The sequence below is a fragment of the Ascaphus truei genome, chromosome 2, assembly GCF_040206685.1.
Source record: "Ascaphus truei isolate aAscTru1 chromosome 2, aAscTru1.hap1, whole genome shotgun sequence".
In the NCBI taxonomy this organism is placed as follows: Eukaryota; Metazoa; Chordata; class Amphibia; order Anura; family Ascaphidae; genus Ascaphus; species Ascaphus truei.
In genome coordinates, this window is record NC_134484.1 from 347,247,891 (window position 1) to 347,272,474 (window position 24,584).

At 46.3% G+C, this 24,584-nt stretch overlaps 1 protein-coding gene across 3 annotated transcripts in view; it reads right to left on the reverse strand.

The window, feature by feature from the left end:
* Nucleotides 1-24,584, reverse strand: part of SPMIP4 (sperm microtubule inner protein 4) — a 60,171-nt gene that overhangs the window by 9,464 nt on the left and 26,123 nt on the right. For all 3 annotated transcript variants that reach the window (XM_075586808.1, XM_075586809.1, XM_075586810.1), the window contains 6 exons: nucleotides 23,783-23,854; nucleotides 19,727-19,756; nucleotides 19,413-19,588; nucleotides 6,758-6,846; nucleotides 4,948-5,122; nucleotides 1,625-1,716 (listed from right to left, as the gene is read on the reverse strand). In XM_075586808.1, the coding sequence (XP_075442923.1) occupies nucleotides 1,625-1,716; nucleotides 4,948-5,122; nucleotides 6,758-6,846; nucleotides 19,413-19,588; nucleotides 19,727-19,756; nucleotides 23,783-23,854 (634 nt within the window). The remainder of the gene's footprint in view (nucleotides 1-1,624; nucleotides 1,717-4,947; nucleotides 5,123-6,757; nucleotides 6,847-19,412; nucleotides 19,589-19,726; nucleotides 19,757-23,782; nucleotides 23,855-24,584) is intronic.

Sequence of the window (24,584 nt, forward strand, 5' to 3'; positions counted from 1 at the left end):
GCGGCAGGAGACCCGATCGCGGGTCAAGGCAGGTAGGAAGCACGCTGGAGAGGGCGCGAATGACGGATCTTTACAGCATTAAACAGGCAATGGATGAAAGGGAAGTTAACATAATTATGCCCCTTTATAAAGCATTATAAAGCATTAGTAAGACCACACCTTGAATATGGAGTACAATTTTGGGCACCACTCCTTTGAAAATACACCATGGCAGGGCCGCCAACAGAAATCATGGGGCCCAGGACAAATGAAAGGAGCAGGGCCCCACCCCCACCCAACCCATAGCTCACCTACCACGAAAAAATATTTTTTAGCGCACAACTTTTACTTAACTATTTTTTCTTATTGTAATATGGAAAGGGAGATGGACGGCAGGGGGGGGGGGTGGGTTGAGACTAGCGGGCTAATTCCGTGGCGTGCCGGGGGAGCTGGGTTGGCGGGCGTGGGGGAAGCTGGGTTGGCGGGCGTGGGGGAAACTGGGTTTGCAGGCAAAGGGAAAGCTGGGTTGGCGGGCGCGGATCGCCACGGCACTTCCCCCTCCATCCCACGTTGGGAGCGGGGGGGGGGGGTACTGGCAGCAGGCCAGACACCCTGCTTTCCCTGCGCATGCGCGCCGGGACCTCGGCTCTGCGCATGCGCACAGGAATCGCCGCCATTTTTTTTAAATTAACTTTTTTTTCTAAAAAAACAGGCACGGCCGCGCATGGGGCACGGGCGGCCGGGTCCCCTGACTCACGGGGCCCGAGATGCCAACCCCAGCAGACCCCCCCTGTAGACGGGCCTGCATTGCGGAACTAGAGAAAGTGCAGAGAAGAGCCACCAAATTAATAAAGTGGATGGATAATCTGATATATGAGGAGAGGCTAGGTAAATTAGATTTGTTTACATTGAAAAGAGGCGTCTAAGAGGAGATATGATAACTATACACAAATATATTTTGGGACAATAAAAGTAGCTTTCAAAAGAACTATTCATCCCAAGGGCAGTACAAACAACACAGGGTCATCCCTTAAGGTTGGAGGAAAGGAGATTTCACTAGCAGCAAAGAAAAGGGTTCTTTACAGTAAGGGCAGTTAAAAAAGTGGTAGAGGGCAAAAATTCATTACCCATGGAGATTGTGATGGCAGATACAATAGATATCTTCAAAAAAAGGTTGGAGATCTTTTTGGAATGGAAAGGTATAAAGAGATATACCAGATAAGTAAACATGGGAAGGATGTTGATCCAGGGAGTAATCTGATTGCTAATAATTAGAGTCAGGAAGGAATTTATTTTTCCCCTTATGAGATATTATTGGATGATATGACACTGGGGTTTTTTGTTTGCCTTAAAGTATCTGTCGTTTACATTTAGCCTAGGTTAAACTGGAGGGACGTATGTCTTTTTTTCAACCTCATCTACTATGTAACTGTATAATTATCAAACACTTGGATTACAATAACATTTGCAAAATAGTAATTTAAGATGTAATCCATTTGCATGTTTATATTCGTGTGTTAGAAGAAATAAAAATATTAAGGCTCAAACAACAGATAAGGGTCAGAATAATAAAAGGGGTTGTCTCATTCAGGGGGGTCCAGCAGTGATAGGTTAATGCAAGAAATGTTGTTTTTAAATGACTTACCATTTCCGTGTTTTCATCTGTTTGTCCTGTTATGTTACTAATAGCCTTCTCGTGATGATCGTCAAGTTGTAAATGGTTCATCTCACCTCGTTCTAAAAGGTGGACATTCATAAAAGCTTTTAGTAAGAAACGTCCCCAAATATATTCATGCAATAACATTGCAGGACGAGCATTGCAGAGAGATAAGCACACACCGTGGGAAGAGAAAAAGATTACTGAACATGAGATTAGATCAACAGACAAAACAGGGAATACAGATTCCAGTCTGGCTATTGGCCCATATAATTCATTTGATATTTTTGCTCCTTGCAACTTGTCCCCTTGTACTTCACCACAGAGTATTATTTACATTGCTGAACTACCACCTGTTTCTTCAGGGTGCATGTGGAATTATTCATACATATGCATATAAATTACAAGTAGCCGAGCTGCAGGTTGATTACTAAAGATTAACCTGTTTGTTAATTAAAAGAACAAGCTTATATTTTTAGTGTTTTTTCTAAATAACATCTGAAGGTTGAGGCTGAACTTGTGATTCAATGACATTCTCACTAACCCTTTGTATGCCAGGGGGGGGGGAGAGGGGGAAATCAAGGCACTCGCGATCACTTGACCGCTCCTCCAAAGTGATCACGTGATCGCTCTGTCAAATGGTAATCTCCCCTCCACAAACGAGCAATTAGTTTGTAACGTGGCTACTACATTGTGGCGCCCTCTGGAGTGCCAGATTCCATGACGTAGTAGTCACGTCCTTGGGCACCAAAAGGTTAATGATTCCCTTGCAGCTGAAATTGTCATTGACAGAGATGTTCTATGGGATTGCTGAAGAATGAGTTCGTCAGTGAGAGTTGACAGATCTGCAATGAGATTCAATGGAGAAAAAAAAATGAGCCGTAACTGACCTGTGCTTTTAAAAAAAATTACCATGAAGATACATTTAAACATGCTCCATAGGTGATGTACAGTTGGGTCCGGAAATAATTGGACACTGACACAATTTTCATAATTTTGGCTCTATACGCCACCACAATGGATTTGAAATGAAACATCCAAGATGCAATAGAAGTGCAGACTTTCAGCTTTAATTCAAGGGGTTTGAACAAAAATATCGTATGAAACGTTTAGGAATTGCAACCATTTTCATACACAGTCCCCTTACTTCAGGGGCTCAAATGTAATTGGACAAATTAACACAATCATAAATAAAATGTTCATTTTTAATACTTTGTCAAGAATCCTTTGCAGGCAATCACTGCTTGAAGTCTGGAACGCATGGACATCACCAAACGCTGGTTTTCCTCCTTTGTAATGCTTTGCCAGGTCTTTACTGCAGCTGTCTTCAGTTGTTATTTGTTCGTGGGTCTTTCTGCCTTAAGTTTTGTCTTTAGCAAGTGAAATGCATGCTCAATCGGGTTGAGATCAGGTGATTGACTCGGCCAATGCAGAATATTCCACTTCTTTGCCTTAAAAAACTCCTGGGTTGCTTTCGCAGTATGTTTTGGGTCATTGTCCATCTGTAAAGTGAAGCGCCGTCCAATCAACTTCACTGAATTTGGCTGAATCTGAGCAGACAATATATCCCTATACACTTCAGAATTCATCCGGCTGCTTCTGTCTTCTGTCACATCATCAATAAACACTAGTGACCCAGTGCCATTGTAAGCCATGCATGCCCATGCCATCACACTGCCTCCGCCGTGTTTTACAGATGATGTGGTATGCTTCGGATCATGAGCCGTTTCAAGCCTTCTCCATACTTTTTTCTTCCCATCATTCTGGTACAGGTTGATCTTAGTTTCATCTGTCCAAAGAATGCTGTTCTAGAACTGGGCTGGCTTTTTTAGATATTGTTTGGCAAAGTTTAATCTGGCCTTTCTATTCTTGAGGCTTATGAATGGTTTGCACCTTGTGGTGAACCCTCTGTATTTGCTCTTGTGAAGTCTTCTCTCTCTGGTAGACTTGGATAATGATATGCCTACCTCCTGGAGAGTGTTCTTCATTTGGCTGGATGTTGTGAAGGGGTTTTTCTTTACCATGGAAAGGATCCTACGATCATCCACCACTGTTGTCTTCCGTGGACATCCAGGCCTTTTTGTGTTGCAGAGCTCACCAGTGCGTTCTTTTTTTCTCAGAATGTACTAACCTGTTGATTTGGCCACTCCTAATGTTCCTGCTATATCTCTGGTGGATTTTCTTTTTTTTTTTTGCAGTCTAAGGATGCCCTGTTTCACTTGCATTGAGAGCTCCTTTGACCGCATGTTGTGGATTCACAGCAACAGCTTCCAATTACGAATGCCACACCTGGAATCAACTTCAGACCTTTTACCTACTTAATTGATGATGAAATAATGAAGGAATAGCCCACACCTGTCCATGAAACAGCTTTTGAGTCAATTGTCCAATTACTTTTGGTCCCTTGAAAAAGAGGGGGCCACATATTAAAGAGATGTAATTCCTAAACCCTTCCTCCAATTGGATGTGAATACCCTCAAATTAAAGATGATAGATTGCACTTTAAGCCCATATTCATTATTTAACTGTAACTTGGATTTATTTTGGTACACAGCCGAAATAACAAAACTTGTATCAGTGTCCAATTATTTCCGGACCTAACTGTATGTCCAAATCCAGCATATTAATCCTCAACACCTTTTTCAATAGGGTGATAAATTGTGATAACTTATGTTACCATCTCACAATGATTCGGTTAAATCAACTTCCATGTATCTCTAGGTAACTATATCCTAATGTGTTTTAGTTTTCACCATTTAGAATAGGGACCAAACATTTTTCTTTGTGCCCCCCTTGCCTGCTCTCCCTCCCCCCCCCCACTGCCCTTACCACCCACTTACCTTTTCTCCATCATCGGCGGCGTCATTTGACATCACAACTTCATGTAACGTTGCATTGTCATGGTAACGCGTTGCCATTTGACTCTGTGGTGTCATTTGATTTTGCGTTGTCATAGCGACGCATTGCCAGAAGCTGCCGTTGTCAAGGTAAGGGATATACAGAGGCCTCATGCACTCCCCCGGCATTTAATTTAAATAGGAATAGCCCACACCTGTCCATGAAACAGCTTTTGAGTCAATTGTCCAATTACTTTTGGTCCCTTGAAAAAGAGGGGGCTACATATTAAAGAGATGTAATTCCTAAACCCTTTCTCCAATTTGGATGTGAATACCCTCAAATTAAAGCTGATAGACTGCACTTTAAGCCCATATTCATTATTTAACTATGACTTGAATTTATTTTGGTACACAGCCGAAATAACAAAACTTGTATCAGTGTCCAATTATTTAAGAGTTGAGGGTATGCCATACCTGTAAAGCTGCGATTGTATGATGTTAGCCACTGTGACTTCGCCAAATTCCTTTGCAAATTGACTGTCCTCCCAGAGTGAGCCTCTTCTAGTGGCTTGTATGTAGCATTGGGAGCCACCGTTTTTGGTGGTATCGGATAGTATATCTGCCCATTTTCCTGGTAACATTTGGGAAACTACACCAAAAAAAAGAGTTGTGAAAACATTAGATGTACACTCCGGGGTCTATTTATCAAGGCGAACGTGGAGTAATTCTGTGGAAAGAAAACCACCAAATGTATCAAAACACAGAAATCCCAAGTGTTTCATCTTTTTGATAAAAATGGTGCAATTTGTTTGCCCCAGCATTGCACCATTTTTGTCTTAACACACAGACTCTTTAATCTTCTTTTCAAGATGTAACTTTACACACAAAAGGACAGAAAGTCAGTATAACCAGTCTCACACTGATGAGGACCAAAAGGTAGAAAGGGCTGTCTGTGAGTAGGTTTACTGGCTCTGCACTTCTTCAACCCGGGCTGTGCTGAAAAGCCGTGTAATACGGCAGGCTTAGGCTTATTTTGCTCCATGTTCAAATTGATTTGAAGCAAACGGTGACACTGTGAGTGCTCATTTGCATGTCATTTCCCAGAATCCCTGGCTGCAGTGGAAGCACTGTATGCTCAGAGATAATGGGGAATTGCAGGGAGCAGACCTGTTTGAGACATGTGAAGGTGCTCACAAGTCATATTTTTAATCTGCTAAAGGGAATAGGAATGTTGCTGTAGGGTATGCAAGACCGGTTTGGAAGGTATGTCATCATAGCTATGAAGCTTCATGACACCAGAACACTAAATAGCTAACATGTGATCCCCATAGTAACAGTGATAAGTCAAAAGACTGCTCTTCTCTACCTTGGCAGGTTAAAACAAGTCTCACAGCCAGTTTAGCAACTGTACCTGCTTTATATCTCTGGAAAATGACTTAAAAATACCTACCTGTGCTTTGCAAGAGCAATCTAATATTGGACTGAATGTAACTAATGACAGCTATATGATGGGTTAAAGTGTATCCTACAGTAGATCTGTTTCTAAACATTGGAAGCTGACGTTTGGGATGAATTAATTGCCCCTGTGTCCTTCATCCAGTCCACATTCCACATGAACAAGTTTGATTACGATCGACCTTTCAGGGAGTACATGAAAATAAAACAACAAAAATTACAGTAGCCTATATAATAGTATATAATATATTATATATAAATAATATTCAAGACATAAAGGTCAAATTTATCAGGAGCCAAAGTACTTGAGTGACAATTTTCTGATATTGTAATCCCAATGTGAAGGGGGATTAAAATATCCTTCCAAGACCTGGAACCCCACAAAAAAATTACTGAATAGTTTTTTTTGTGTGCACGTTTGAGTACCTCCCTCACATTTCTACTTGTTAGTGCACAAAAAATATAACCTATTGGGTGGGGTGCATACAGCCAGGAAGATGATTTACAACATGTTACTATCAGACACTATGGCAAATACAATATCTACAATGTGTTTTAGTGTCTTCTATATGTGTGTCAAATACACCAAATACAGGCACCGGCAAGAAGGAAATGAAAAAAGTGGATTTATTAATTTCCATAGAACACCAAAGTATCCCGACGTTTCGGTCCTCAGAGAGACCTTGATTTGAAGAAGGTCCTTTTGGGGACCGAAACATCGGGATGCTTTGGTGTTGTAAATCATCTTCTGGACTGCATGTACCCCAATAGGTTATATTTTTATGTGTGAAAAATACATTCCAGTAGATGTAATGAAAATTGGACTTACATGAAAATACCCATGCTGACCTGGCCAAATCAAAGCCTCCTTTTGTGAATCAGAAGGAATGCTGATAACCTCGTGTCTGTATGGGTTTCCTGGAAAATAATTATGAAAATTGAAATTTTGGGGGGCTGATGCAGATATTGGTGAATTTTTGTGGCATATCTAGAAATGAGCGGGCCCCCAGCAAACAGTTTTTCAGGGCCCCATCAAAAATCAACGTATACTGTACATTCAAAATTAAATATACAGCACACTTAAATATAGATTAAATATAAAATATGGATTACTTCTCTATATGGTGGCGGATATTTTTGCCACCCCAAAATTTTGCCGACCTAAGCCCGGGCCTAATGGGAAATCCGCCACTGGAAAAGCTATTGAATTTCATTTTGGATAGGTGCAGAGAGGTTCCCACCCTCTAGTTTAACCTCTCTGCAAAATGAGATTGAGTAGTTTTTTTCCCTCAAATTCTATTGGGCTTTTTACTCCAAAGTTGTATAAAATTCACCATGCACTTTAAATAAATCAGCATAGCAATATAAGATAATACCGATTGCAATGTTTTTATCCCTCTCTCCACCCTGTCCCTGAACCTCTCTCTCATCATCCCTCCTCATTATCATCCCTCCTCAGCTCTCCCCTCATTATCTGATCTCCCCCTCATCATCATCACCATCTTCTCCCCCTCATAACCATCAGCTTCTCCCCCTCATCATCATCACATCATCAGCTCTCCCCTCATCAGATCTCCCCCAGTCCCATCATCATCATCAGATATCCCCCCCATCATCATCAGATCTCCCCAGTCCTCCTCATCATGATCCCTCCTCAGCTCTCCCCCTCATTATCTGATCTTCCCCTCCATCTGATACCCCCCTCTTCACCATCACCATCATCAGCTTCTCCCCCTCATAATCATCATCAGATCTCCCCCAGGCTCCATCATCATCATCATCATCATCAGATCTCTCCCTCATCATCATCAGATCTCCCCCAGTCCCCCTCATCATCATCAGATCTCCCCCAGTCCCCCTCCTCCTCACCATCATCATCAGATGTCTCCCATTCCCCTCATAATCATCAACTTCCCCCCCTCCTCACTAGGAGGAGTGGCTCAGTGAGTAAAGACACTGACTGGCACTGAGTTTGGAGCAGGGGATTCCCGGTGTAAGCTCCTTGTGACCTTGGGCAAGTCACTTTATCTCCCTGTGCCTCAGGCACCAAAAACATAGATTGTAAGCTCCACGGGACAGGGACCTGTGCCTGCAAAATGTCTCTGTAAAGCATAACTAGCAGCGCTATACAAGAACATGCTATTATTATTATTATCATCATCATCATCATCATCAGATATCCCCTCATCATCAGATCTGCCCCAGTCCCCATCATCATCATCATCAGATCTCCCCACCATCATCATCAGATATCCCCTCATCATCAGATCTGCCCCAGTCCCCATCATCATCATCAGATCTCCCCACCATCATCATCAGATCTGGCCCAGTCCTCCTCATCATCCCTCCTCAGCTCTCCCCCTCATTATCTGATCTCCCCCTCATCATCTGATGTCCCCTTCATCATCATCACCATCATCAGTTTCTCCCTCTCATAATCACCAGCTTCTCCCCATCATCATCACCACCATCATCATCATCAGATCCTCCATCATCATCATCATCATCAGATCCTCCATCATCATCAGATCTCTCCAGTCCCCCTCATCATCATCAGATCTACCCCACTCCCCCTCATCATTAGATGTCCCCCAGTCTCCCTCATCATATCTCCCCAGGCAGACGGGGGGAACATGGTATGCGGCGGCGGGCCCCCGGTGTTAAAGAATAAGCAAGCCGGTAGAAGAATCAGAGGCAGAACAGGACAGCACGTGGTGAAGAGCGCACTCCAGCTGCAGACACCGGAAGTAGGAAAGACTTCCGGGTCAGACTGCTAGAGGGCGCTCTTCCCTTGCAGTCCTGCTCTGCCTCAAGTGATGATTCTTCTACCGGCTTGCTTATCCGTTAACACCAGGGGCCCGCCGCCGCATACCATCTCCCCCCGCCTGTCTCTACAGGGGAGAGCGGGCCCCCGGGCTTTGCCCGGGCTACAGCTACAGCCCTGGTGAAAGTGAAAGTGAAAGGAAAGGTTTTATTGGCACAGCACTACATTAAGGGACGTGTCACCTGCAGACGTTTACCTTTATGTTCAGCCATGTGTTTAGAATCTAGATTCCTACTAGGACTGAAAACGTGTCCCATGCCAGTGGGACAAGTTGATACAGTTCTTTTTGGCAGCTTGCAAATGTCTAATGTCTGTCTGTACCACATGCCTCACTAAGCAACATTATGATCAGTCTAAAAAACAGAATTTTTGTAGCTTAATGAATACTTTCCTGTAAAAAAAAGTAGATACAGGGCTCTTTTGTGCCTGAATTCTGAGTACACTGTATTGCATACTGGCAGGGCTAGCAAATTCTCCTTATTACACTTTGCTTTCCATTTAATGATACCAGCAGAGACTCATATACCACACATATAGGCTATAACATGCACAGTCACGTCCAGAAGGGAGTATTCAGTTAATTGGCTACATACTGTTAAATAAGTGGTCTAGTCACAGATTCACCATCTGCAACAATTCAAATGAATCCCACCTGTAACATGTGCAAATCCCTGCAAAGCTACTTAGCCTTTCATCTCCATGTTGAACAATACAATTAGTCACTTAGTCACCTATGAAAGGAGCAATCCACTTTAACTAACCTCCATTTCTTTTACATGTATGAACTGGGGATCCTGACTATTTTAGCTCCGTGCCTTCACCTGCCTCCCTGGGTTCCTGAGATACTTACTGTGAAGTTACCAGTATTACTTAATGGTTTTTAAAGTGGATTTAAATGGTTGTCCAATAGGAAACCACAATCGATGATGTTGCAGCTTCCTATTGGCATGAGATTTGGTAGCCATTTTGTTTCCCCTGAGGGAAATTTAAACCCAGTTATTTCCCCAGAATCATGAGAACCGGGGTAGCCCTGGAGCTAAAAATAGTGCCGTTTGGATCAAGGGGAAACCTGGTTCCCACCATGTAAAAAAAAAAAGAAGGGATTAAAAATGTGTAGGAGGAACTGCTCCTTTAACGGCAACAACATACAATATTGTACAATAATGTTTCTGTTACAGTTTTAAGATCCAAGCATAAACACAATATTCAAAAGCATACTTATCACCGTTAGCCACCTGCTGAAGTAGTTTTCATCATACACTTAATTTATTACTTAATTATATATAATTTTGGTATTTTCAAATAGAATTTTTTTTTAAAAGCATTATGACAATAAACTGCCGTTGTCAGTCAACAGCCACCAAATATAGACAGTGGCGAATTTCCCATTAGGCCCGATAGGCAGGGCCGCCGAGATGGGGGGACAGCCAGGACTGCTATCCCGGGCCCGGTTGGGGTTAGGTGGCCCTGCCCCTGTTGCCCGCACATCAATTCTCTGCAGCTGGGCCCTGAGTTGCAGGAAGATCGCACAGGGGAAATCCCTGCCTCTGCAGAGCCTCCGTAGGTGGGCGGGGGCCAGTGTCAGGGGGCCGGGCCTCAGGTAGACCAGCGTGGGTCTGGAGCAGCAGCCTGCGAAACAGGCTGGAAAAGGTGAGAGGGAGGGGGGTAAAACAGACATGAAAGGGAATAAGTCAGGAAGAGAGAAGAAACAAAGAGAAAATAAAGTACAAGAGAAATACATGAGGGGAAAGAGAGACAGGGAGAGAAAAAGAGAGCGAGAGAGATGGGGAATAAAAAAAGAGAGAGACATGGGGAGAAAATAGAGAGAGACACGATGAGGAGAAAAGAGAGAGAGACATGATGGGGAGAAAAAAGAGAGAGACATTATGGAGAGAAAAGAGAGAGACATTGTGGAGAGAAAAAAAGAGAGTCATGATGGGGAGAAAAGAGAGAGATATGATGGGGACAAAAGAAAGAGAGAGAGAGAGACATGATGGGGAGAAAAGAGAGAGAGAGAGACATGATGGGGAGAAAAGAGAGAGAGAGAGACATGATGGGGAGAAAAGAGAGAGAGAGACATGATGGGGAGAAAAGAGAGAGACATGATAGGGGAAAGAGAGAGAGAAACATGATGGGGAGAAAAAAAGCTGTGTGTGCTGTGCACGCGCATAGTAAGTGAAACTTCTTTGACTTTTGTCACAGAAATTGTGTTTGTGATGTTTTAATTAAAAATCAAAATACAATTTCTTTGACAAAACGCAAATAAATTTGGACTTAGAATGTGCGTGCTCGGCACACATCCCCTGTATTAGCTATTTGCACTAAGCGTGAATTCCTTGTGCGTGTGACTGTGAGTGTGTGTGTGACTGTGTGTGTGTGCGTGTGACTGTGTGTGTGTGCGTGTGACTGTGTGTGTGTGCGTGTGACTGTGTGTGTGTGCGTGTGACTGTGTGTGTGCGCGTGTGACTGTGTAGTGTGCGTGTGTGACTGTGTGTGTATGCGTGTGACTGTGTGTGTGCGTGTGTGATGTATGCGCACCCATCCTGCACCTTGCATATGCCCCTGCACCTCGCATATGCCCCTGCACCTCGCATCACCCCCCTGCACCTCGCATCACCCCCCTGCACCTCGCATCCCCCCCTGCACCTCGCATCACCCCCCTGCACCTCGCATCACCCTCCTGCACCTTGCATCACCCCCCTGCACCTCGCATCACCCCCCTGCACCTCGCATCAAACCCCTGCACCTCGCATCAACCCCCTGCACCTCACATCATCTCCCTGCACCTCACATCACCCCCCTGCACCATACATCATCTCCCTGCACCTCACATCACCCCCCTGCACCGCACATCACCCCCCTTCACCTCACATCACCTCCCTGCACCTTACATCACCCCCTGCACCTCACATCACCTCCCTGCACCTTACATCACCCCCCTGCACCTCACATCACCTCCCTGCACCTCACATCACCCCCCTCCACCTCACATCACCCCCCCCCCACCTCACATCACCCCCCCTGCACCTCACATCACCCCCCTTCACCTCCTCACATCACCCCCCTTCAACTCCTCACATCACCCCCCCTTCACCTCCTCACATCACCCCCCTTCACCTCACATCACCCCCCTTCACCTCCTCACCTGCACCTCCCCTCACCCCCTGCACCTCCGATCAGCCCCTGCACCTGCGAGCACGGCGGCAGAGCAGTGTGGTAGGAGGAGGGATGGGCACAGGTGGTGTTGCCCCGCAGTGCCGGGGATCAGGGCAGGGAGGACGGCACATACGGCGAGGAGGCCCATGTGAGTGTGACGGCCCCCCCCCCGGGAAGAACACCATGTTGCCGGTGGGGGGGTGTGGTGGGAGGAATAGAGGGGGTAATTGGGGGGAGAGGGGTGGGGGAAGGTTGAGACGCGGCCGCACCGGGACCGCCGTATGCGTGGGAAGCGGCGCGCTCAAACCCCCCCGCTTCCCACTTTACCCGAGCAGGAGCCAGGAGTCACTGGCGCCATCGCGCATGCGCGGCAGTACGCAACGGGCGGGGAACGGCGGCCGTTATGAGCGGCTGTGTGGGGGGTGCGGTGGCCATTAGGAGCGGCGAGCGGGTGTGATGTCAGTGTTGGGGTTGGGCTGAGCCAGAACACAGCCCGGCCTCAACTGCCAGCACTGACGTCACATCCGTTTCATTTCTGTCTCCACAATCCATTTTTGCCCCATCACGAATGAGGTGCCACTAAGGAAGTTTCACTTCAAAAAAGACATTGTGGGGAAAAAAGAGAGGGAGAGACATGATGGGGAGAAAAGAAAGAGAGAGACATAATGGGGAGAACAGAGAGAGACGTGATGGGGAAAAGAGAGAGACATGGTGTGGAGAAAAGAGAGAGAGACATGATGGGGAAAAGAGAGAGACATGATGGGGAGAAAAGAGAGAGAGAGAGACATGATGGGGAGAAAAGAGAGAGAGAGACATGATGGGGAGAAAAGAGAGAGAGAGACATGATGGGGAGAAAAGAGAGAGAGACATGATAGGGGAAAGAGAGAGAGAAACATGATGGGGAGAAAAAAAGACATTGTGGGGGAAAAAGAGAGACATGATGGGGAGAAAAAAGAGAGGGAGAGACATGATGGGGAGAAAAGAAAGAGAGAGACATAATGGGGAGAAAAAAGAGAGACATGATGGGGAGAAAAGAGAGACATGGTGTGGAAAAAAGAGAGAGAGAGACATGATGGAGAAAAGAGAGAGAGACATGGTGGGGAGAAAAGAGAGAGACATGATGGGGAGAAAAGAGAGAGACATGGGGAAAAGAGAGATAGAGACATGATGGGGAAAAGAGAGAGACATGGTGGGGAGAAAAGAGAGAGAGAGACATGATGGGGAGAAAAGAGAGAGACATGGGGAAAAGAGAGAGAGACATGATGGGGAAAGAGAGAGAGAGACATGATGTGGAAAAAAGAGAGAGAATAATGGGGAAAAGAGAGAGACATCATGGGGAGAAAAGAGAGAGAGAGACTTGATGGGGAAAAAGAGTGAGAGAAATAGACATGTGTAAGGAATCCACTACTGGCTTTGACTATAGCTTTGCAGACCTGTGCAGTTGCAAGCTTCCTCTGGCAATCTATGGCACAGGTGCTGCCTCTCATTGCAGCTTCTGCCCTGTGCTCTTTCATTGGAGGGATTCTCACACACCCTCCTCCTGTGATTGGATCTCCGCCCTTTATATTCTAGGAGTCGGCACTGAATCAGTGCCGAGCATAACTATTCCTACCTCATGTTACTGTCTCTGCCACAAACCACCCCAGGCCTCTCTCCTAGCGTTCTTACCTTCCAAGTTCCTGAGTATCCAAAGGCCTGGTCCTGGACGTCTGTGCTGAAGCGTTGTTGCCAGCACTGGCCTGCTGCTATCTCCTCGCAGTGGCCTACCCTGGACGTCTGTGCTGAAGCGTTGATGCCAGCACTGGTAACTGCTGCATTCCCTCCCAGCAGTGGCTACCCTTCCTTTCCTGCGGCCTGCTGCTATCTCCTTGCAGTGGCCTGCCCTGGACGTCTGTGCTGAAGCGTTGATGCCAGCATTGGTAACTGCTGCATTCCCTCCTAGCAGTGGCTACCCTTCCTTTCCTGCGGCCTGCTGCGATCCTCTTGCAGTGGCCTGCCTTGGACTTCTGCGCTGAAGCGTTGGTTCTTCCCGACGCTGCCCTGCGGTGAACTTCGGCCAGCCTGCTGTCTCCTCCTGCTGAGATCGGCGTCATGGGCCGAGGCCGCTCCTCGCGCAGAAGCCACCCCCGCGCTCACGCTCCTAAGCTGAAGCGGGGCACTCCTGACTTCCTGTTGCCGAACTCCTGCTTCATTAACGACGATGCTGCCTTCTCCAATCCTGACCCTGCGATGTACGACTACGAACTGCGCACTCCGGATCAGTCTGCGTGGACTCAGGTCGGTGATTATATAACCCCACCTCAGCCCCGCGGTCCGGTCCCGGTTTGTGGCGAGCATCGGCGTAACATTATGCTCGGCCCATTAAAACCGGACCGCACCGTGGCGAGGGATGGCAATTTACCAACTGAAGTTATGTCCCGGCCTGCGTACCAGTCCCACTCTGAAGGCCAGTATTTGTGTGAAGTACTACCCCTGATTGATGAAATGTTTACCTATGAAGGTTTAACCCCTTTGCAAAGACAATGCCGTTGTGATCTCTTTATTAAGGCTTACTGTATCCTGAACTTAAAACAGTCTCTGGCCGCTTGTGTTCGCTCTCCTGATTCCCCTATAACCTGGGATAACGTGTACCCTATGGAACTGGCCGACGCCCAAGAGGCACTCTACCTCCTGGCCTCTTCACTGGACATTCATCTAGTACACCAGGGCGCCCTCCTCATGTTGGCTCAGTCTCAAGATACACTCCATGTACTTTCCTCAACACTAGATATTCACATAATAGAACAGGATCCCCTCCTTGCCAGCTATGCTGCTGCTTGGCAGATTCTCTATGCTGCCAGTCCTGTTGCTAAACCTGTGGGGGTACCTCTCTCTCCTAAGAATGGTCAAACCATTTCTCTGTCGCTGCCCACTAAGGAAGAAACTGCCACGCTCCCTAATCCTGAGTTAACCTCCCTAAGTTCTGTCCCTGAGGTTATCTCGGTCTTAACCCCTGCTAGTCAGGCTTATGCGTCCCCCACTGTAAATCCCTGCAGTCCCCAGGTCAGTGTGTCTTCCCTAGCACCAGAGAATGAATCCTGTGTGCCTTCTTTTTCTAACCCAAAAATTCTAAGCTCTGTTTCCGAGGTTTTTTCCGAGGTCAGCCCTATGAACCTTCCTTGGTAGATCCCTTTAGTTCCTCAGTCAGGGACACCTCCTTAGCCTCAGAGGATCAACCCCTTACGTCCTCTGACTCGGCTAAAATTCTCGGGGCTATTCCCCCTGAACTTTCGGCAATAATACTGGCTCCAGTAAAAAGTATTCTGGAGCCGTTTGTTTCTCTAAACCTGTTCGCAGAATCCTTACTCCTAGGTATTTCACTCACCCCGTCTGTCACTCAGAGAGCTGAGACCCCTGCTTCTGAGCATTGACCCCTTTTCGTGGAATCTGTTGTCGTTTCTGATGTCCCAGACACTCTTTCCCAAATACCCACTTCAGAGACCACTTGCACTGTCTGAGTTCTCCTTTTCTCAAATCCGAGGGTTTAAAGCGAACAGTACATATTATGCTCCTTTCCAAGTGACCCCTTCTGAGATCAGCGTATCTGCTGTTGCTCCCTTAGTGCAATTAAAGTTAGGGCCCTTCTTTTTGAAGGATCAGGCTTTCAAGTTTGAGACTCCCTTTATCCCTGACTTTGTAAATCTGCAGTCCCTTCTCACTGTAGTTAAAAGTTCTCCAGTAGCCGCTGAGTAAAGCTTTGCCGCTGCCAAATCTTCTGTTATAGAAGCAACCTTGCCTAGCTTACTTCTGTCTGTCGTATCTGTGATGCCTATCACCTTTACTAAAATTTCTGTTTTGCAAGGTATTTCTCCTATTAAATCTGTGATACCTGCAAATCCTTTAATCAGTTCCAAAACCCTTGTCACTAAGTTTCCCATGGAGTCTGATGCCCTCACTAGGGATTCTCAGGGACCCAATTCTGAAACAAGCAAGATGTCCCTTGTGTCTGTTGGAGAGTTTACCCCAGTTTCTCTCACGGATCATGCCACAGCCTCCGGGATGATTAAAAATGACTTTAAGTCTGGGATGTCCATTCCTGTAATAATACTGTTTCACGCTGATTCGCCCACAGTATTCGGGGTATCCACTACTGACTCTATGTCTACTACCACGAACTCAGGGGTATCGCATTTGGAACTTTCCCTTTTTTCAGAAGATCCCGTCTTTAAAATAGACTTATATTTCTCTGTGTCTTCCACAATACTTGGGGTACTTGCTATTGACTGTCCTGTCCCAAAACTAGGGTTACCTCTCAAAAAGGTGCCTGGAGCTACCGATGTAAAAAACCCTATGTTTAAAACAGTAACAATTTGCATTGCTTCTCCCACAGTATCATGTGAGACCTGGGTACCTGGGACCTCCACTCCGAAGCCAAGCTCTAGTTCTCTGTCTTCTTTCTCTGTGTTGGAGGCACCCAGCTTTAACCCCAAGATTTTTTTCCCTAAGGTTGATGCACCGCTTAACCGCCTGCCTTTTTTTTTGGATAATATCTGTTTTCTCACCTTTCAAAGTGCCCTTTCTGTATGGCAAGTGGCCTCTCCCTAAGACGAAGACACCCTTAGTGGACCTCGTCGCTTTACCTGAAGCGTCCGTCCCTGTTCTCTATAGGTCCACTATGGGTATAGACATGCTTATTATGTCCTTCGCCAAGGCCACAATTTCGGATTTGATTCTCTCTAAAGATCACAAACCAAAGGAAGCGGATCCTCCTTCAACTGCCAGTACCATTACCAAGAGTGGCATACACACTGCTACAGACTCTCACAAATTGCTGGGGATAGCAACCCTGCTTGGTATCAAAAGTACCGCTGCTATAGTGTGTAGTGAACCCGCCCGCCCCATTCCCTTGCTAACCACCACCCGGAATTCCTTGGAAGCTAAAGACTCTCGCAACTTCCTCCGTGCTGATTTCACCAAAGACATTGCCTTCTCTGAAGGTCCCTCTGCCATTTTTGTCCGACAATCTGTGTCCTGTGTCCCGTACTCTTGGACTATTACTATGCACCGGACACCTGGCTACTGTCCTTCTGATGTTCCCATTCCGGAGCCCTCAGGTCCCATTGTCCATGTACCAAGAACTGCAGTACCACCGCTGTCTTTCATGGCACTCGCCAACGTACACCTGGATTGTGGACCTAATTCTCGCCGGAGACACTTCAGGAACAACTCAATGTCTCCCAGACCTATGAATGGTTCTGTTCACCCAGGCTTCTCACCCAGTGGTGGGGGTACTGTAAGGAATCCCAACAAACTATGGGCTTTCAACACCACCTCTCGCCTAAGGAGGTTTAGGAACAATTCCATGTTCCCCAAATCTGTGATGGATCTTGTTCGTCCGGAGGCCTCACCTGAAGGGTGGGGGGGGGGGGGGTACTGTAAGGAATCCACTACTGGCTTTGACTGCAGCCTTGCAGACCTGTGCAGTTGCAAGCTTCCTCTGGCAATCTATGGCACAGGTGCTGCCTCTCATTGCAGCTTCTGCCCTGTGCTCTTTCATTGGAGGGATTCTCACACACCCTCCTCCTGTGATTGGATCTCCGCCCTTTATATTCTAGGCGTCGGCACTGAACCAGTGCCGAGCATAACTATTCCTACCTCATGTTACTGTCTCTGCCACAAACCACCCCAGGCCTCTCTCCTAGCGTTCTTACCTTCCAAGTTCCTGAGTATCCAGAGGCCTGGTCCTGGACGTCTGTGCTGAAGCGTTGTTGCCAGCACTGGCCTGCTGCTATCTCCTCGCAGTGGTCTACCCTGGACGTCTGTGCTGAAGCGTTGTTGCCAGCACTGGTACCTGCTGCATTCCCTCCTAGCAGTGGCTACCCTTCCTTTCCTGCGGCCTGCTGCTATCTCCTTGCAGTGGCCTGCCCTGGACGTCTGTGCTGAAGCGTTGATGCCAGCACTGGCCTGCTGCTATCTCCTTGCAGTGGCCTACCCTGGATGTCTGTGCTGAAGCGTTGATGCCAGCACTGGTAACTGCTGCATTCCCTCCTAGCAGTGGCTACCCTTCCTTTCCTGCGGCCTGCTGCGATCCTCTTGCAGTGGCCTGCCTTGGACTTCTGCGCTGAAGCGTTGGTTCTTCCCGACGCTGCCCTGCGGTGAACTTCGGCCAGCCTGCTGTCTCCTCCTGCTGAGATCGGCGTCATGGGCCGAGGCCGCTCCTCGCGCAGAAGCCACCCCCGCGCTCACGCTCCTAAGCTGAAGCGGAGCACTCCTGACTTCCTGTTGCCGAACTCCTGCTTCATTAACGACGATGCTGCCTTCTCCAATCCTGACCCTGCGATGTACGACTACGAACTGCGCACTCCGGATCAGTCTGCGTGGACTAAGGTCGGTGATTATATAACCCCACCTCAGCCCCGCGGTCCGGTCCCGGTTTGTGGCGAGCATCGGCGTAACAACATGATGGGAAAAGAGAGAGACATGATGAGGTCAAAAGAGAGAGACATGATGGGTAAAAGAGAGAGAGAAACATGATGGGTAAAAGAGAGAGATGATGGGGAGAAAAGAGAGACATTATGTGGATAAAAGAGAGAGAGACATGATGGGGAGAAGAGAGATGATGGGGAGAAGAGAGAGAGAGAGAGAGAGACAATGGGGAGAATAGAGAGAGAAATGATGGGTAGAAAAAAGAGAGGGACATAAGGGGAGAAAAAAGAGAGAGACATTAGGGGGAGAAAAGAGACATTATGGGGAGAAAAGAGAGAGAGACATGCTGGGGGTGGGGGAGAGAGACATGCTGGGAGTGGGTTAGAGGAGAGAGACTTGCTGGGTGAAGAGGAGAGAGAAGTGCCTGGGGGGAAGAGGAGGGAGACATGCCGGGGGGGATGGGGAGGAGGAAGAGGAAGGAGACATGCTGGGGGGGAGAGACATGCTGGGGGGACACCCAGTCCTCTATTGACTGTCGCCAGAGTATATTCCCCTCCCCCGCTTGCTTATTATGCAGCAAAACGTCCGCCCCATACACAGAGTCCGCACTATCGGGACTGATTTGAAGTTCCTTACCTGCCTCCGCCTTCCTGCTGCTTCCGCCTTCTTTCTGCAGCGTCAAATGATGCTGCGATGTCACACGGAGTCTCGTTGCCATGGCAATGCAACGTCGCGGTGTCAAACGACATCTCGTTGCCAGGGCAACGAGACGCTGTGCTGCAATTGGGAAGAAGACGGAGGGCGGCAGCACGGAGAAGGCGGCACCAGGCAAGTGCCTACGGGCGGCGGATCTGGAAACCCGCCGCTGATTGTACCTCAAAAGTGCCGCCTGGTTTGGTATACCAGACTCCAAATGCCTCGGGTGCGGATCGGTAAAGCGAGTCATAAAATGTTTGGGGGATTTGATCCAACAGAAAGCAGTTAACAGGCTGAGGCGGGGATTGAACCTTCAATGTTACACGTATTTACATTCACAGCTCTAATTCGCGAGCCCAGTTCCACGCCACGAGACATTGCTGCGGGAATGGGGAGTAGATACCTCTGCTTTTCCTTATGATGTTAGTGCAGTGACCGCGTGCTGGAGTTTGTGGGTGCAGCGGAGGGGTGCAGCGTGCGGGCTCTTCAGGAGGTCTGAAGCTTGGAAACATGGCAAACTTCGATATGTGGGAATGATATGGGTGCTCCGCTGGGAAACCCACATATATTTCCTGCGCACTAATTTGAAAGAAAAGCAGTACAACATGAAATGAGAACTTTGCCCGTCACTGCTGTTTTCTTGCTCGGTTTTTTTTTTTTTTTGGGGGGGGTACTTTCCAAATGTCTCCTAAACCTTTTAACATGCATTTTACTCACTTGATTGAAGCAGCAGGGGGTTTAGGATACCTAAAAGAATAAGAAAAGTGTTATATGTCGGAGGTGTCACAAACACAGAGTCACTTCTTTGTACAACATTAATTTCCTGTTCCCCTTAATAATCAGTTAGGGGGGGTAAGATAAGATGTTTTGGGGGGTTTTGTTGCACAAATTAAGAGCATGATGGTGGAAATCTTATTGTTTTTTTTTTTATCTGTTCTGTAATATTAGATAATAGTGAGTGTTTTTTTTATTCATCTCTTAATGCCATTTTTAATTCGTTTTAAATCATCCTTTGATTTCTAAATCAGATTTTAGCCCAACTCCCAATCAGTGCAAGATCTTTGCAACACTTTCCTGTTTGTGATAATCTGTTGCCAATGTTCCCAGCAGTTTGTGCTGCAAACTGTAATAAAAGATAATGTTACCTTAGCAGCTACAATGTATCATGATATTACTAAGTTACACTGACTGAAGAATTGATTGAAACGTTTAACAGGGCCGGCCTATGGGCAATGTGAGCCTCGCACTCCCTGCTCTCGGTGCAAACTCCGCCAGACCCGAGGAGGAAGTGCGGAGCCCCCGATCCGGCAAGGACCGCTTTTCACAGAGAGGCAGCTGACCGACGTCAGATGACGACACGTTGCCATGGCAACGTGATGTCATCGTGACGCTGCTAGAGGAGGGCCACTCTTCAAGGTAAGTCCCGTTAACTTGTTTCACAGGGCGGGCCCCGCTGCCAGCACACAATCAGGTTTTTTACATCAAACGATTGCCATCTTAGGTAAGAATGTAGAATTTATACATTGTCACATGCTTTACATATACAAAAGAAAAGGGGAAAAAAGAGGGGAATGTAGTATTGCTGCTTTAAAAGCCCCCAGCATTACACATTAGTCCCTAAACCAGTGGTTTCCAACCTTTGTTTGGTGAAGGAACCCCTGGTGAAATTCTGAGGAACCCCAACCCTCTCTAATAGCACGTCTGAGATCAGATGCATTGTAAGTAACCCCAACCCTCTCTAATAGCGCGTCTGAGATCAGATATATTGTAAAGGAACTCCAACTCTCTCTAATAGCGCGTCTGAGATCAGATACATTGTCAATTCTTCTTTATTTGGTATAATTTTCAAATGACCTGATAATTGCAGGGAACCCTTTTGGGGATGCCCGGGAACCCACGGTTCCTAGGAACCCCTGTTGAAAAACACTGCCCTACACAGTACTCTATGTTGCAAAGCTGTCTTTCCCGTGCTGGATACAATTTTAGTCCCATTCATTTGAATGGAGCTGAACTCTTCTCCAGCACTGGGAAGACATATTCTCTGCATTCGGAATGTACATACAGTATGTATAATATAAATACAGTACTGTATAGCAAAGTATGGGAGGAGTCTTTGTCCTGTGCATTTTACAATCTAAGTGCTATTTAGGCAGATTAATAGAGCTGCACTGATTAATAGAAACTAAGGAAGAAATGCACTGATTAATAGAAACTAAGGAAGAAAATGCACCAGGCGTGTTAAAGTAATAAATATCTGTGTGTGATGATATAACAAACATTGCGACAACAATGTAAGTTCTTCTCATGTTACTTTTATTGATCTCCCATTGTTCTGCCATGGGAAATATGTTGGAGCTTTATATGCGAATAATAATCTTAATCTCCCTCTGACTTCCCAATTATTTCATTGGCTGCTTCAAATATTTGAAACAGTTTATTTCTGAGAATGGTTAATGCTAAAGCATTTTCAAATAAAGCCTGTTTTTTATTTTTGTTAACGTGTATTTGCGCTGCAGAATTCCATTCGGTGGCAGAGGAATTTACTAGCACTAATGTAGAAGTGAGTGTGCCGAAAAACAAGTGCAGCTATATTTGTTTGTGAGACAAGTATGGTAGACACAAATAGGTCAAACAGTAATATATAGTGAGTATTGTATATACATTATATATATATATATATATATATATATATATATATATATATATATATATATATATATATATATATATATATATATATATATACAGTGGTTGACAAATCACCAAAAAATCTACTACTGTATAGGTTTGTCGAACACTGTATATATATATATATATATATATATATATATATATACATATATATATATATATATATATATATAAATGTAAATACAACTGTATGCTCATCTGCATGTCTTAGGCAGGTCTGCAACCCCGCCTTTCCCCATTATCACCCAGCACACAGCACTTCCACTGCAGCAAGGGATTCTGGGAAATGACATGCAGATGAGCACACAGTGCCACTTTTTGCTTCAAAAAACATTTTTAACATGGTTCCCTATAGGCTTAAGCTTGCTGCATGGTCACAGCTTAGAGCACAGCCAGGGTTAAGGTGCATACCCAGAAAACCACCCACAGACAGCTGTTTCGACCTTAATGGGTCTCATCAGTGTGGGGTTGATTAACTGGGTATGCAAAGAAGCTAAAGGATGGGCCAACCATAATACTGAGTTAAGTTATGGTGAGTAAAAAAAGTGACAAAAACCCCCACAGCAAAGCAAATATGCAAATGTAAATACAACTGTATGCTCATCTGCATGTCTAAGGCTAAGGCCCCGCTCCCAGAGTCAGCGCACCTGCGCTGCTGACAGGCGGTGCGCTGAGATACACAGACCGCGATCTGCGGTCTGTAGGGAGCGGGAGCCGGAGCGGGAGGTGGGAGGTTTGATCGGGAGGTGGGCGGGAGGTGGGCGGTTTGACAGGGAGGGGGGGCGTGGCTTGAGCGGAGGGACCCGCTACTCTCCCCCCCCCCCTCCCTCCACGGACTCGGGCTGGAGCTGGAAGGTAAGTTTAAACACACACACGCAGGCACTCATTCATACACACACACACACACGTGCACACACACACACACACGCGCACACACACACAGGCAGGCACTCACGCACTCATACACACACACACACACAGACAGGCACTCACGCACTCAGACACATACACACACAGACAGGCACTCACGCACTCAGACACATACACACACAGACAGGCACTCAGACACACACACACAGAGAAAGGCACTCACCTGCTTTCACTCCACACTCCTCCCCGCTCCCCGAAGCCTCTCCTCCTCCCGCAGCCTCCCCTCCCCATTGGCTCACAGCCACACACGTCACGCGTCAACGCTAGGAAACACCATTCTCTGGTGTCTCCAGCGGCTGACGCTCTACAGCGTGTAGTCAGCTGTGCAGCCAGTGGGGACCGGGACCGGCTCGCGAGGATTCCCCTGCTGGTGGGGAACTCGCGACCCGCCGCCCGCGCCAACGAGCGCAGCGGGACCGAGGCCTTAGGCAGGTCTGCAACCCCGCCTTTCCCCATTATCACCCAGCACACAGCACTTCCACTGCAGCAAGGGATTCTGGGAAATGACATGCAAATGAGCACACAGTGCCACTTTTTGCTTCAAAAACCATTTTTAATATGGTTCCCTATAGGTTCCCTATATATATGTATATATGATATAAAAAGCATCCGGCGCAATGTAGAAATATAATATTTAAAAAAATAAGGGTATATGACTGTGTAATTTAAAGAAAGATGGGATACTTATGATAAACCCTAATATTGAAACAGGAATAACACCAGTATTATATAAATAATATACCAGTGACAAGCAACTTTAGACTCACCGTGAAAAGGATCAAGAGAAGGAACATACAGTATGAATAAACCCACAATGTCTTTATCACTGCACATGAGGAGTTCAGTATTCTTGAGCTTTTTGGGACATTCAGAGTCTTATATTGGGACCAATGTTTCTTAATGTCTCAGAGTCAATTGGGAAAGGGGACCTTCACGCTGCTGGCATACACCTTCTGTTATAATGTGCCAGTTAATTGGACACAGCAGTGCCCCGCCTCAGTGCCAAGTCGTCCTCCAACCCCACAATAAACAATACAAACCTCCGCCTGGCGCTCCGCACCGTTTCCCAGGAAAGTGTGGGTACTGTGTACCTGATGGTCTCCCAATATCACTCTGATCGCTCAGAGTGTTTTAAATTGGCATCTTACTTACAAGTCATCATTTAAACGGACTGCACTTTTTCTCAGCTTGGTTAGATCATAGTACTGCTGTATGGGAAGTCCTCTGCAAAGACAAAAAGACAAAAGGAACTGCTTTTACAGTAGGGAATGGCATTTACCATTGTTGTTTGCAATGCATTATATTTGATGGTTATATATATAATGGTAATGGGCGCAATAGGAAGCTCCCTGCAAGGTACATAAATAAAGAGTTTCATAAACAACGCACAATGTTAGATTGTAAGCAGAGCCCTCATCATTACCTTCTGTATCTGTTTGCCCTTGTTTGTCCATATTTGGTATGTCACTCGGATTATGTAATATTACATTTGATGTGCTTGTACCATACATGGCAACCTTTCCTATTTCCGAGGGAGACTGTACCAAAAGTCTCTAGAAATAGATATACACGTTCTTCTTTCTTCATGTTATCGCAGTCAATGGGAGATGAATAAATCCCTGTAGAGTGTAAGCTCTCAGGAGCAGGGCCCTCGTTCCCTTCTGTATCTGTTTGTGAATGTCTGTCCTTGTGTGTATTTGTATGTCATTCTGTTTATGTGATTATCAAATCTCTGCTCCCACATTGTACCGCGCTGTGGAATATGTTGGCGCTTTACAAATAAACAATAACAATTGCAGGCACCACTGGGACTGGAGTGGTTAAAACCTGTGTGTCAGAGGTATAGTCCTTTTAGTAAAAACTCATGTGATAACTTGATATCATGTGAATCCTGGCTGGGAAAAGAACTGCACATATTATTTACTCACAAACTGAAATCGGGTATACTCTCGCC